The sequence below is a fragment of the Salmo salar genome, chromosome ssa10 (genome assembly GCF_905237065.1).
Source record: "Salmo salar chromosome ssa10, Ssal_v3.1, whole genome shotgun sequence".
Taxonomy (NCBI): domain Eukaryota; kingdom Metazoa; phylum Chordata; class Actinopteri; order Salmoniformes; family Salmonidae; genus Salmo; species Salmo salar.
Genome location: NC_059451.1, coordinates 106,542,874 through 106,557,917, shown reverse-complemented (window position 1 = coordinate 106,557,917; position 15,044 = coordinate 106,542,874). Strand labels below are relative to the sequence as shown.

General features: G+C 41.3%; 2 protein-coding genes across 5 annotated transcripts in view; one reads left to right on the top strand and one right to left on the bottom strand.

Moving 5' to 3' along the window:
* Positions 1-15,044, bottom strand: part of LOC106561378 (protein bicaudal D homolog 1) — a 69,830-nt gene that overhangs the window by 36,276 nt on the left and 18,510 nt on the right. The window lies entirely within an intron of this gene.
* Positions 839-4,219, top strand: LOC106561379 (pyrin). The gene is made up of 2 exons (XM_014125266.2): positions 839-1,001; positions 2,602-4,219. Exon 2 carries the CDS (start codon positions 2,604-2,606, stop codon positions 3,951-3,953), a length of 1,350 nt encoding a protein of 449 aa, XP_013980741.2. The 5' UTR covers positions 839-1,001; positions 2,602-2,603; the 3' UTR covers positions 3,954-4,219.

Sequence of the window (15,044 nt, the reverse complement as noted above, 5' to 3'; positions counted from 1 at the left end):
CCCCCAGGCTGTGACAGCATCTCATCTTCCATCCATCAAACTGTTAAGAACCACAGGTGTGCCTGGGCCGTATTACTCTTCCACAGAGGACCTGTCTAGTAAACTCCAGGCAGCCGCATGGTAAATCAAGGTGTGTGTGTCTGCATGGAGAGGGATGTCCCTCTCCTCTGTCTCCAGCTCTCCATAAAGCCAGAGATTCATTAGGGCCTCAGAAGCCTTATGTCCGATATCAGGGATGGGGCCGGGGCCACCAAAAATCTGAACTCATAATGAGTGGGCCGCAATGGTTTGAGGTTCTGCGTACCCACAACCTATACCCACACATGCAGTCAGAGGCGGACCTAGCCTTTTGGGGGCCATAAGTGAAATTCTGTTGCCTCCCCCCCAAAAAATTGTGGCACACTTGACAGCAGAGAGAAAACTTTAATGTTTTTGAGTTAATTTCCTGCAATTCTACATATTTGTCCATGGGGCGTAGAGAAAATGTTGCAGTTTAAAGCAAGTTTGTTGCAATTCTACCAATTTTGCCATAGGGTGAAGAGAAATGTTTGCAGTTTTTTAATATGATATCTGAGTGAGAGTGACTAACAAAATCAGTTGCCCATCCCTGTCCTATATACTGGCTGGGCTGGAGACAGTCAGAATTAATATGTATTTCGGTGTGAAAAAGTCATTTAGTTCACTGAACAAGTGGTTTTATGAATTAAATCAAATTAGGGTGTTTTATTGTAGCCAACATGATAGAATGAGCACTGCTACGGCGGAGTTAATATTTAACATAACTTACCTCAAGTTGATATGATGTAATAGTTCTTTAGGAGAAGGGGAGGAGGAAATACATATTTTACGCTGGTACGGTAACTGACTTCAGGGTAATACAGTCAAGTGAAACTGTCCTAGCCAGGTACTGTAGGCTATATAAAGTAATCGCCTCAAGTGATTATCACTGAAGTGAAAGAAGATAGTCATACAGAAACACTACTAGACAAGCACACAATCAGGTGAGTGAACAGGTTTATTTACCAAGGGAATATTTCTTAACGCTTAGATAGAAAAGTCATGTATTGGACTAGGGCTGTTATGGGGACTGTATTACCGCCACACCGGCCGTCACGAGTCATGACGGCAGTCAAATTTCACGTTACCGTTTGTTAACTGCCTGGTACTCAGCACTCTGTTGTCCCTCTAATCACTCTGACATCAATGCAAATGTAATTGAAAATCAAACAATTCATGAGCCCATGAGCTCATGCTGTGCAACATTTCTATAGGCTATGCAATTGTGAGAGAAAACAGAGTGATGACCTCTATTAAAAAGAGGAGGATCCCATCAGCTTTCTATAGGCTAGGCCTACTATATTTATTTCTCAACTTTCCTAATATTAAGCACATTGCTTCTCTTTACAACAGGAGTTTAGCCTACCTGGCTGGCATGAAAATTAACCACAGAAAAAATAATCCTCCATTCGCTATTTAAGTGCATAGATTACATGTATTTTTTCCTAAGACCCTTTTTTGAGAAAGGTTCATGATAATGGGCCATTCTAAACAAATTTCACACATATATTATTTAGTATACAGTATGTAAAGACAAGATTAAATCAGGAATAGTCTGATGGGTGACAATATTAGCCTATCACTTATGAATTATATATTATCACTTGTGAGTGATGCCCAGCTTGTGTGCAGTAAGGCAAGAAACAGCGCATGCCTTTTTTTTGCAACTTCTTCAAATCATAGTCGCACACCTCAAGTAGCGTAGCCCATAGGCCTATTTTTAATAAGGTTTGTATCACAACTAACGTCTTAAAATGAAGCACATTAATCCTGATTTACAACGGGTGTAAACCCGACCTGACATACATACACAGCACATAAGTTCCAAGTTTGGGGAAGATCATTTTCACCATAAAAATTCACTTGTATCGTGAGTGCTACGGGTCTGTAGTCATTTCGGCAGGTTGCTTTTGTTTCAAGTAGAATTTTACTGGGTGACTTTCACTTTTACTTGAGTCATTTTCTATTAACATAACATTACTTTTACTCAAGTTTGAAAATGGGGTACTTTTTCCACCCCTAGATGGATTGTCTTGGTAAAGAAGAAATGCTCACTAACAGGGATGTAAAATGATTTGTGCAGAAACTTTGAAAAATAAGCTTTTTTTGTGCATATGGAACATTTCTGAGACCAACACTTTACATGTTGCGTTTATATTTTTGTTCAGTATAAAATATCAACGAGAGGCAAAGGACACTCTATTAGTGGAACGACCCTACTGTCCCCAGTGGGTGTTTGAATGTTTTTTTGTATTCTTTTTAAAACTGAAAGAGAAAATATATTTTAGAGGCAAATATACGTATCTCTATCATTGTTTTGGTTTCAGTTTAACAAGGCATGTGATGCATGAGTCACTGACTGGCAGACCAATGCTGGCTTTATCTGTACATCTGATCTGCACCAGTCAATCAAATTTCAGTTCTTGAATGGGAATTTCCATTAATGTTTTACATAGATTGAACTGAAACTAAGCTAAACTGAACTAAACTAAATAGAAACAAAACAAAACCAAAAAATAACTGACTGTGTTGTCTTGTTCCCAGCTATGTCACCAAACAACAAGTGCATAGGGAGGGGCCTGCATGCCAGCCTGTTGTACCTGGTTTTATTTGTGTGCCTGGTGCGCACCACTACTCTGGACGAAGAAGATATTGAGATTGATGATGAGGAGGAGGAAGACCTGGAGTATGAGTACAGTATGAAACAAGACAGACACACCTGTGGAAGCGGCCAAACTGGTCAGTATCCATTCTGTAAGGACAAGGACCAGGTCATTCACCATTATGTCCACACAAGGGATGAGTGTGGAGAGACAGACTTCAAGAAAGTGCGGGGGGAAATGCAGCTGATGATCCAGGACCGACGAAAGAAGATGAAGGAGATCGTACACTCTGCAAAACTCATCGAGAAAAATGCGGAGAGGGAGAAAGAGGACACTTTGCTGTTCCTGACTGAAGTGGCCCGGCTCGTTCAGGAGACCTACGTAGATGTCATTGAGGAGATCGAAAAGAAGCAGAAAGCAGCAACAACCGGGGCTATAGAGCACATTCTAGAGCTAACACAGGAAATCTCTAAACTACAGGAGAGAAGCTCTGAACTGGAGCAGCTCTCACACACAGAGGACCACCTTCACCTTCTCCAGATGTTCCCGTCCCTGTGTACCCCACCGGCCACCATTGACTGGTCTGAGGTCAGCATTCACAGTGATCCCAGTGTGGGGTCTATGAGGAGAGCTGTGAACAAGCTGAGAGAAGCACTCAATAGTGAAGAGAGCAGGCTGTCTGCAGCTGAGTTGGGAAGGATTAAGAAGTGTGCAGTGAATGTGACTCTGGACCCTGATACAGCACATCCGTACCTCATTGTCTCTGAAGATGGGAAACAAGTGAGAATTGGAGATCTCTGGCAAAATGTCACAGATGGCCCTGAAAGGTTTAATGTAGTTGTTAATGTCCTAGCAAAGGAGGGCTTCTCCTCAGGGAGATTCTACTATGAGGTGCAGGTGAAAGGTAAGACTAGGTTGGATTTAGGAGTGGCCATAGAGTCCATCAACAGGAAGAGTGGGGTCACCCTGAGCCCTGGCCATGGATACCTGGCTATATGTCTGAGGGATGGGGATAGGTATGTAGCTGCTGAAAGCCCTGCTATCCTCATCGCTCTGAGTCAGAAGCCCCAGAAGATAGGGGTTTATGTTGATTATGAACAAGGCCAGGTCTCCTTCTATGATGTGGATAACAGGTCTCATATCTACTCTTTCACTGATTACACTTTCAATAACAAACTCTATCCATTCTTTAGCACTGGTACTGACGATGACGGTGAAAACTCAGCCCCATTAGTCATTACCCCAGTCAATCAACAACTGAGTATTCATTTCTTAACTTCTGAAAAAGCCTGAAAATTAATAAAATGCATCTTACAATGTGTATATACACTGAGTATACCAAATATTAGCAACACCTTGCTAATATTGAGTTGCACCCCCCACTTTTTTCCCTCAGAACAGCCTAAATTCATCAGGGCATAGACTGTACAAGGTGTCGAAAGCGTTCAACAGGGATGATGGCCCATGTTGACTCCAATGCTTCTCACAGTTGTGTCAAGTTGGCTGGATGTCATTTGGGTAGTGGACCATTCTTGATACACACGGGAAACTGATGAGCGTGAAAAACCTAGCAGCGCTGCAGTTCTTGACACACTCGCGCCTGGCACTTACTACCATACCCTGTTCAAAGGCACTACAATAATTTGTCTTGCCCATTCACCCTCTGAATGGCACACATACACAATCCATGTCTCCATTGTCTCAAGGCTTAAAAATCCTTCTTTAACCTGTCTCCTCCCCTTCATCGACACTGATTGAAGTGGATTTAACAAGTGACGTCAATAAGGGATCATAGCTTTCACCTGGTCAGTCTATACACTCAGTGTATTGAGGCTGTCAGAGATAGTTTACATTTTTTTTATTAATCGCATTGTCTGAATGCATTCAAAATAAATTGAAAACATCAAAAATACATATCATATACAGCTAAAAACGTTGTGATGTCAAAACAAGGTTAAAGAAAGTGTGCTTTATCAATTTACCTGATTTTGTTAACCGTTACTTTGGACAAAATCAAGACTGCAATATTCTTGTAATGCTTTTGTATAAAAAATCTTAAATTACAGCTCAATTTGAGCTAATTCTGAATATGCAATTAACTGTGATTAATCACAGCAAGTCCTGTGATTAATTAGATTTAAAAATTATATCGTTTCACAGCCCTAGTATCTGTAGAATATTATTATATATCAATGTTTAGGGAAGCACATTGGGGAAGCACTGTGTTACATCAAATCATACATTTGTTTTCCATTTACTTTTTTGTTGGAAGTTGTTTCAAATGTCATATTTCAAAATGTCTCTCCAGTTTTCCCCTTCTTGAAGAATTTAAAGGTTATAAATTACATTAACTGAAGGTCTAATTAAATGAACCCATTCAGCCAACAATACGTCTCAAGGTCCTTGTGGTTTTCCATCCAGAACATTCTGAATGACACAACACCTTCCACTCTGACAACTCTTATGTCAAGGTCCATGTGGTTCCTCCATCCAGAAGCATCTGAATTACAACACCTTTCACCCTTACAATTCTACAGTATGACTCTTTATCCCAAGTGTTCCCGTTGATACCATAGGGTGAGATAGAATCAAAGCTCTAATGTGGAGAACCACTCCCACACACACGTTCTCTTTGACAAATCTGCATCAGACGATTAATTGCGTGGTAGAAAGAGAGGGAGAGAGATATAGGGAGAGATGGTGGAGAAAGGGGGAGAGAGAGAGAGAGAGAGAGAGAGAGAGAGAGAGAGAGAGAGAGAGAGAGAGACTGTTAATCCCAGGCAGGCTGATTGGTTTTCCAGCAGACACCCTGAGAAAGGCTGCTAATTGCTGTGTTACAGAGCAGGAGGTGAGTATGAGACAGTGGCAACTTATGGCTGTATCACAAAGCAGGAGTTATGTAAGAGATCGAGAGAGTCTACAGTCTCCGTGGCTCACTTGCCAGGTCTATAGCCAGGAACATGGAGTACTGGGCTGCTAATAAGAGATGCCAGGCTTATAGACAGGAAGATGGGGTACTGGGCTGGGAACAAGACCCACATGCTCTAGTCTCTATACTCCAGTCTTTAGTGCACTGGGTGATTGGGAATAATCCAGTATTCTCCTTACACAACATTAATCATTACAGGAGAGAGTTTACAGAGCAGTCAACAGAGCGCTCTTGGTGTGAATGTGTGCTGGAAGGCCTTGGAACTTGGGTCTATGGTAGGTCCACTCACAGGGGTGATGTCATCAGCACTAGCGGCTCATGTTGTTACGTTACAGTTTTTTCTCATCAATCTACACACAATTCACCATAATGACGAAGTCAAAACAGGTTTTTAGACATTTTTACAAATGTATTAAAAATAAAAACGGAAATATAAGTATTCAGACCATTTACCAAAAAACTTTGTTGAAGCACCTTTGGCAGCGATTACAACCTCGAGTCTTCTTGGGTATGATGCAAACATTTTGGCACACCTGTATTTGGGGAGCTTCTCCCCTTCTCTGCTGATTCTCTCAAGCTCTGTCAGGTTGGATGGGGAGTGTCGCTGCACAGCTATTTTCAGGTCTCTCCAGAGATGTTCGATCGGGTTCAAGTCAGGGCTCTGGCTGGGCCACTCATGGATATTCAGAGACTTGTCATTGTCCTGTTGGAAGGTGAACCTTCACCCCAGTCTGAAGTACTGAGCGCTTTGTAGCAGGTTTTCATCAAGGATGGCTCTGTTCATCTTTCCCTCAATCCTGACAAGTCTCCCAGTCCCTGCCGCTGAAAAAAATCCCCACAACATGATGCTGCCACCACCATGCTTCACCGTAGGGATGGTATTGGCCAGGTGCTGAGCGGTGCCTGGTTTCCTCCATTCAGGCCAAAGAGTTCAATCTTGGTTTCATCAGACCATAGAATGTTGTTTCTCATGGTCTGAGTCCTTTAGGTGTGTCATAACTCTCCTGTGACAATCTGAAGGATCAGGTTACAGTGGGTCCGCTTTACAGCATGCTCTCTCTCGTAGAGGGGGAGAGTGGGAAGTCGGCTGTTTTATGGTCAGTCATAAAATACGCTGCCCCTATGCTCTGTAGTGTTCCAGATTGGAATGTAAACTGTGGAGCACAGAGAGACACAAGGACATCAAAAGTTTGAATAATTAAACAATATTTATATTTTTGAGAATGTGGGAATGGTCCGTGGACACTTAAGGGTCAGTCATCAAAATATTATTTGTCACGTGAGCCAAATACAACTGGTGTAGATCTTACAGTGAAATGCCCTAACCAACAATGCAATTTTTAAATAAAAAATAGGTATAAGGTGTTTCCTGTCGAGTGTGTTTCATTTGGTGATCTCATAAAGGACAGGAAACACACATAACTGTATCTCTTAAAGCGTACATTTCTCAGATGTCAGGTTGACAGTTGAAGTCGGAAGTTTACATACACCTTAGCCAAATACATTTAAACTCAGTTTTTCACAATTCCTGACATTTAATCCTAGTAAAAATACCTTGTCTTAGGTCAGTTAGGATCACCACTTTATTTTAAGAATGTGAAATGTCAGAATAATAGTAGAGATAATTATTTATTTCAGCTTTTATTTCTTTCATCACATTCCCAATGGGTCAGAAGTTTACGTACACTCAATTAGTATTTGGTAGCATTGCCTTTAAATTGTTTAACTTGGGACAAACATTTTGGGTAGGCTTCCACAAGCTTCCCACAATAAGTTGGGTGAATTTTGGCCCATTCCTCCTGACAGAGCTGGTGTAACTGAGTCAGGTTTGTAGGCCTCCTTGCTCGCACATGCTTTTTCAGTTCTGCCCAAACATTTTCAATAGGATTGAGGTCAGGGCTTTGTGATGGCCACTCCAATACCTTGACTTTGTTGTCCTTAAGTCATTTTGCCACAACTTTGGAAGTATGCTTGGGGTCATTGTCCGTTTGGAAGACCCATTTGCGACCAAGCTTTAACTTCCTGACTGATGCCTTGAGATGTTGCTTCAATATATCCACATCATTTTCCATCCTCATGATGCCATATATTTTGTGAAGTGCACCAGTCCCTCCTGCAGCAAAGCACCGACACAACATGATGCTGCCACCCCCATGCTTCACGGTTGGGATGGTGTTCTTCGGCTTGCAAGCGTCACCCTTTTTCCTCCAAACATAACTATGGTCATTATGGACAAACAGTTATATTTTTGTTTCAGCAGACCAGAAGACATTTCTCCAAAAAGTACGATCTTTGTCTCCATGTGCAGTTGCAAACCGTAGTCTGGCTTTATTATGGCGGTTTTGGAGCAGTGGCTTCTTCCTTGCTGAGCGGCCTTTCAGGTTATGTCGATATAGGACGCATTTTACTGTGGATATAGATACTTTTGTACCTCTTTCCTCTAGCATCTTCACAACGTCCTTTGCTGTTGTTCTGGGATTGATTTGCACTTTTCGCACCAAAGTACGTTCATCTCTAGGAGACAGAACGCGTCTCCTTCTTGAGCGGTATGACTGCTGCGTGTTTATACTATTGTGTTTGTACTATTGTTTGTACAGATGAACGTGGTACCTACAGGCGTTTCGAAATTGCTCCCAAGGATGAACCAGACTTGTGGACAACTACAATTTCCTTTCTGAGGTCTTGGCTGATTTATTTTGATTTCCCCATGATGTCAAGCAAAGAGGCACTGAGTTTGAAGGTAGGCCTTGAAATACATCCACAGGTACACCTCCAATTGACTCAAATTATGTCAATTAACCTATCGGAAGCTTCTAAAGCCATGACATCATTTTCTGGAATTTTCCAAGCTGTTTAAAAGCACAGTCAACTTAGTGTATGTACACTTCTGACCCACTGGAATTGTGATACAGTGCATTATAAGTGAAATAATCTGTCTGTAAACAATTGTTGGAAAAATTACTTGTGTCATGCACAAAGTAGATGTCCTAACCGACTTGCCAAAACTATAGTTAACAAGAAATTTGTGGAGTGGTTGAAAAACAAGTTTTAATGACTCCAACCTAAGTGTATGTTAACTTCCGACTTCAACTGTCATTCTAAATATTGTGAAACTTATGTGATTAAACATGAAACTATTTGTGAAAAGATGTAATGTGATGTTAAGAAAAACTATTCAGACTCCTTCACTTTTTCAACATTTTGTTGTTACAGCCTTATTTTTAAAAGGATTACATTTGAAAAAATCCTCATCAATCTACATACAGTACCCCATAATGACATAGCGAAAACAGGTTTTTGATTTAAGTTAAAAACAGAAGTACCTTATTTACATAAGTATTCAGACCCTTTGCTATGTGACTCGAAATTGAGCTCAGATTAATCCTGTTTCCATTGATCATCCTTGAGATGTTTCTGCAACTTGATTGGAAACCACCTGTGCTGTGTTGAAGCCACCGCGCCTCCATCTTGGGACTCCCTCACCATTGCAAAAAAGTAGTTAGGAAGATATAGAAATGCATGTATTAAAGTCTACATTAATTTCTGCCACGTTGATCCTATTACACACACCTTAATTAATACTTGTAAATTATATTATGTGAGCTAAACATACAAATACAAAATATACACTGACATTTTTTTTAACCCAAAATGCAACAATTTTAAAGATTTGACTAAGTTTCAGTTCATAAAAGGAAATCAGTCAATTGAAAGAAATTCATTAGGCCTAATCTATTGATTTCACATGACAGGGAATACAGATATGCATATGTTGGTTACAGATACCTTAAAAAAGGTAGGGGCGTGGATCAGAAAACCAGTCAGTGTCTGGTGTGACCACCATTTGCCTCATGCAGCGCTACACATCTGCTTCGCATAGAGTTTGTTGAGGAAAACTCATTCATGGAATCAGGCAGAACTAATTTATCAGAAATAAGAGGTTTATTCAAGCAATTGCAAAGGAGATCACTCTCTCAGGATGAACCAGGAGAGGATCTTGTTCATTTACAAATGACACAGTCTTTATAGACTTCCTCTACAAAAGATATATAACCCTTCTAGGGGGAGGTAAACTTAGAAAAGAGATGGGGTAATTGGCTCCACTTCCTTAGAAAAAAAGTACAAACGAGAACAGGTTCTAACCAGTTCTCACAGCCTATATGTCCAAGATAGATGAGTGATAAGATCTTTAAAGCCTAACCAGAGGAAACTATATTTCTGCGTGGCTGGGCGTTTAGTGCCCTATAGATAATGAGCCAGTATGAAAAGAGGTTACTAGACAGCTGTGGAAAACTACCAGTGAGTAGTACTATTCAACTCAAGAATTTACACAGCATTAGACTGTAACAAAACCCTTTTGCACCAAGAAGTTGATCAGGCTGTGGATTGTGGCCTGTGGAATGTTGTCCCACTCCTCTTCAATGGCTGTGCGAAGTTGCTGGATATTGACGGGAACTGGAACACGCTGTCGTACACGTCAATCCAGATCATCCCAAACATGCTCAATGGGTAACATGTCTGGTGAGTATGCAGGTCATGGAAAAACTGGGACAATCTCAGCTTCAAGGAAATGTGTACAGATCCTTGCAACATGAGGCCGTGCATTATCATGCTGAAACATGAGGTGATGGTAGAGGATGAATGGCACAACAATGTCCTCAGGGTCTCGTCGTGGCATCTCTGCACATTAAAATGTTCATCTATATAATGCAATTGTGTCCGTTGTCCGTAGTTTATGCCTGCCCATACCATAACCCCACCACCACCATGGGGCACTCTGTTCACAATTTTGACATCAGCAAACCGCTCACCCAAACGACACCATATACGCTGTCTGTCCGGTACAGTTGAAACCGGTATTCATCTGCGAAGAGCACAATTCTCCAGCGTGCCATTGGCCATCGAAGGTGAGCATTTACCCACTGAAGTCGGTTATGACACCGAACTGCAGTCAGGTCAAGATCCTGGTGAGGACGACAAACACGAAGATTAGCTTCCCTGAGACATTTTCTGACAGTTTGTGCAGAAATTTCTCAGGTGTACAAACCCAAGTTTCATCAGCTATCCGAGAGGCTGGTCTCAGATGATCTCGCAGGTGAAGAAGCCGCATGTGGAGGTCCTGGGCTGGCGTAGTTATACCTGGTCTGTGGTTGTGAGGCCAGTTGGACATACTGCAAAATTCTCTGAAACGACCTTGGAGGCGGCTTATGGTAGAGAAATTAATGTTACATTTTCTGGGAACAGCTCTGGTGGACATTCCTGCAGTCAGCATGCCAATTGCACACTCTCTTAAAACTTGAGACATCTATGGCATTGTGTTGTATGACAAAACTGCACATTTTATAGTGGCATTTTATTGCCCCCAGCACAAGGTGCACCTGTGTAATAATCATGCTGATTAATCAGCTTCTTTATATGCCACACCTGCCAGGTGGTTGGATTATCTTGGAAAAGTAAAAATGCTCACTAACAGGGATGTAAACTAAGTTGTGCAAAACATTTAAGAAAAATAAGCTTTATGTGCATGTGGAACATTTCTGGGATCTTTCATTTCAGCTCATGAAACATGGGACCAACACTTTACATGTTGCATTTATATATTTATTCAGTATATAAAAACATTTTCCCTGAAGTAAATTTTTTTGAGATTACTAATGTTACTGCCCCCACTACAACAACAAAAATACTTTAATACGTGTAATTCTATCTTTGAAACATTTCATTGAAATATTGTGGAGGACTGCACCTACTGGGGAGTACCAATTTGGCCGACCGGTGGCTTCAAAGCCTCTCACTGGCCAAAACATAGCAATCCAGGGTTTATACAGTTGAAGTCGGAAGTTTACATACACTTAGGTTGGAGTCATTAAAACTCGTTTTTCAACCACTCCACAAATTTCTTGTTAACTATAGTTTTGGCAAGTCGGTTAGAAGATCTACTTTGTGCATGACACAAGTAATTTTTCCAACAATTGTTTACAGACAGATTATTTCACTTATAATGCACTGTATCACAATTCCAGTGGGTCAGAAGTGTACATACACTAAGTTGACTGTGCCTTTAAACAGCTTGTAAAATTACAGAAAATTATGTCATGGCTTTAGAAGCTTCTGATAGGCTAATTGACATAATTTGAGTCAATTGGAGGTGTACCTGTGGATGTATTTCAGGACCTACCTTCAAACTCAGTGCCTCTTTGCTTGACATCCTGAGAAAATCCCCAAAAGAATCAGCCAATACCTGTGAAAAAAAATTGTACATCTCCACAAGTCTGGTTCATCCGGGTGATTTCCAAATGCCTGAAGGTACCACGTTCATCTGTACAAACAATAGTAAGCAAGTATAAACACCATGGGACCACGCAGCCGTCATACAGCTCAGGAAGAACTAGAGATGAACGTACTTTGGTGCGAAAAGTGCAAATCAATCTCAGCACAACAGCAAACAACCTTGTGAAGATGCTAGAGGAAACAGGTACAAAAGTATCTATATCCACAGCAAAACAAGTCCTATATCGACATAACCTGAAAGGCTGCTCAGCAAGGAAGAAGCCACTGCTCCAAAACCGCCATAATAAAGCCAGACTAAGGTTTGCAACTGCACATGATGACAAAGATCGTACTTTTTATGAGAAAAAAATAGAACTGTTTGGCCATAATGACCATCGTTATGTTTGGAGGAAAAAGGGGGACGCTTGCAAGCCGAAGAACACCATCCCAACCGTGAAGCATGGGGGGGCAGCATCATGTTGTGGGGGTGCTTTGCTGCAGGAGGGACTGGTGCACTTCAGAAAATAAATGGCATCATGAGGACGGAAAATGATGTGGATATATTGAAGCAACATCTCAAGATATCAGTAAGGAAGTTAAAGCTTGGTCGCAAATGGGTCTTCCAAATGGACATTGACCCCAAGCATACTTCCAAAGTTGTGGCAATATGGCTTAAGGACAACAAAGTCAAGGTATTGGAGTGGCCATCACAATGGGCCAAAATTCACCCAACTTATTGTGGGGAGCTTGTGGAAGGCTACCCGAAACATTTGTCCCAAGTTAAACAATTTAAAGGCAATGCTACCAAATACTAATTGAGTGTATGTAAACTGGGAATGTGAATGTGATGAAAGAAATAAAAGCTGAAATAAATAACTCTACTATTATTTTGACATTTCACATTCTTAAAATAAAGTGGTGATCCTAACTGACCTACGACAGGGCATTTTTACTAGGATTAAATGTCAGAAATTGTGAAAAACTGAGTTTAAATGTATTTGGCTAAGGTGTATGTTAACTTCCGACTTCAACTGTCAACCTGACATCTGAGAAATGTACGCTTTAAGAGTTATGTGTGTTTCCTGTACTTTATGAGATCACCAAATGAAACACACTCGACAGGAAACTTCAACTGTATATGTCATTGCTCTATAATCACAGGAGAGCTCATCCCAAGGTCATTACGGAATATAATGGCCTCTTGCTATCTCCCCTCCTCTTCTTCCTTCTCTTTCTTCTCCTCCATGGAGAGATTATGAAATGAGGAACATGAAACAAGACTGGATCCCACCCCAAAACTGCTTCAGTTTGCTTGGAAACATCTATGACATGACAGACATGAAAACTAAAGCTTGCAGAAGCTTTACTTCGATTGTGTTCAGAGGGGTCATTGTTTCCATCTTAATTAACAAATGAAACCCAAAGCACTGTGTTACTTTAGGTCTCAAGTTAACTGTAATAATTTCCCATGATATTTTATGGTCTTATAGAGCTGTTTCACACTGACATACAAAAGTGTATAACAGTGAAAAGTACATGAAGTGTACTTAGAAAAATCAACAGAAATAGTTTCCTCAAAATAGCCTAAAACAGCACAATGAGGCCAATTGGGTATAAAACCAACTAAAACAAACCTTCTCTTTAGAATGAGTCCATTCCTTTTTGCAGTGACTTCAAAGTAGAGTTTGCTGCACAAACAGCTGAAGTAGGGCTCTACAATCAATACAGAAGCCTACAGGCACAGGAGTCCAGTACCCTTTCCATAATCATTTCACTGCAGTAAAAAGAGCTTTTTGAAAAACATGATATCTTGGACGCTCCCCATGCTGCTCCCATAGACCAGCATTAGACCTCGACTTACTCATGCTAGAATCACAAGGGAGGACACAAAAACCACAGAGGGGACTAAATATACACATCGACTAAATATACAGGATATAGACTTTCTAAGAGGCCTCGCTGGCAACATGATTGATTAGCTTTATCTGATTGACTTAATCCTCACAGTAAATTGACTTAATCCTCACAGTAACCATATTTTTAATGCTTAATCTAAAGCCAAGTAAAATGTACCATGTTTAGATAATGCCATACCAACTTAAACAAATGCCCCTCTTCACATTTCTTTGCTCACTCGATTTGTTCAAGTTTGCATGGCCTAAAGGGTAAACTTTCTACCCCACATGTATCAGTTATCACATTTGCTCCCTATTTTTAAATGCCAAGTCATTATCTCTCTATCTGCAGGCCACACCTCTCCTACTACTGCGTATTGTGTAATCTGCTTGCGGCCCACTCCCCTCTTCTCTCCAGAGTCAACACCGTCACAATGTCCACGCTGTCACAAAGGCCTGAAACAACACACGAGATCCCTTTCTGTGGAGCGTGACAGATCAGCGTCATCCTCCACCCCTCCCCTGTCATTCGTCCCTCTGTGTACTCAGTAATAACACCTGCACACCTCCATGTCACGTCCCACCCCCTCTCGTTTCCACATGCTTCTCCACATACTGCAGGTTACTAAGCAGCCCAAAACAATGCCTCTCAGGCATAATATATTTTTACAACAATAGGCAGAAATCAATGCATATTTCCCCCCTTCCTCTCCCCAGGGGGAGCCACATGGGAGTCTCTCTGAAGCTAGGGAAGGAGAGGGGGAAGGAGAGGGAAAAGGTGAGGGAGAAAGAAGATGTTGCAGGGAGAGGGAGGAGAGACTTTGCAGGGGGAAGGGGATTTCATGGGTTATCGATTCTGCCCTCCCCATTCCCATTCCCCATGCTGATGTCATCAGGAGGGAGGTGGAGAGCAGGGTAATGACATCCGTGATGCATCTCTCCATTCTCTCTTTTTCCAAACAGAAAATACAGTTTTACTACCAGAGTTGTCCCCACAGTAGGGCTGAAGCTGATCTCCTTCCCACTCCTTCTGTAGTCACTGGATGGAGGGAACACTCACAACCACAGTAGGCAGATTCAGAAAAGCAAATTAGGGATAATAAGCATACTTTTCCATATTGCAGTTTTTATTTTATTTTAATCTATTCTGTAACTTTTGAATGTTCTCTCCATATGCCACAACCTGTCAAACTGAGAGTACATTCAGATCTTCACTTATCTTCATTTTACACCACGACAGGTTTCAGTGGCATTGTCAATGAAGTGAACAATCAGGCATCAACAAAGTTT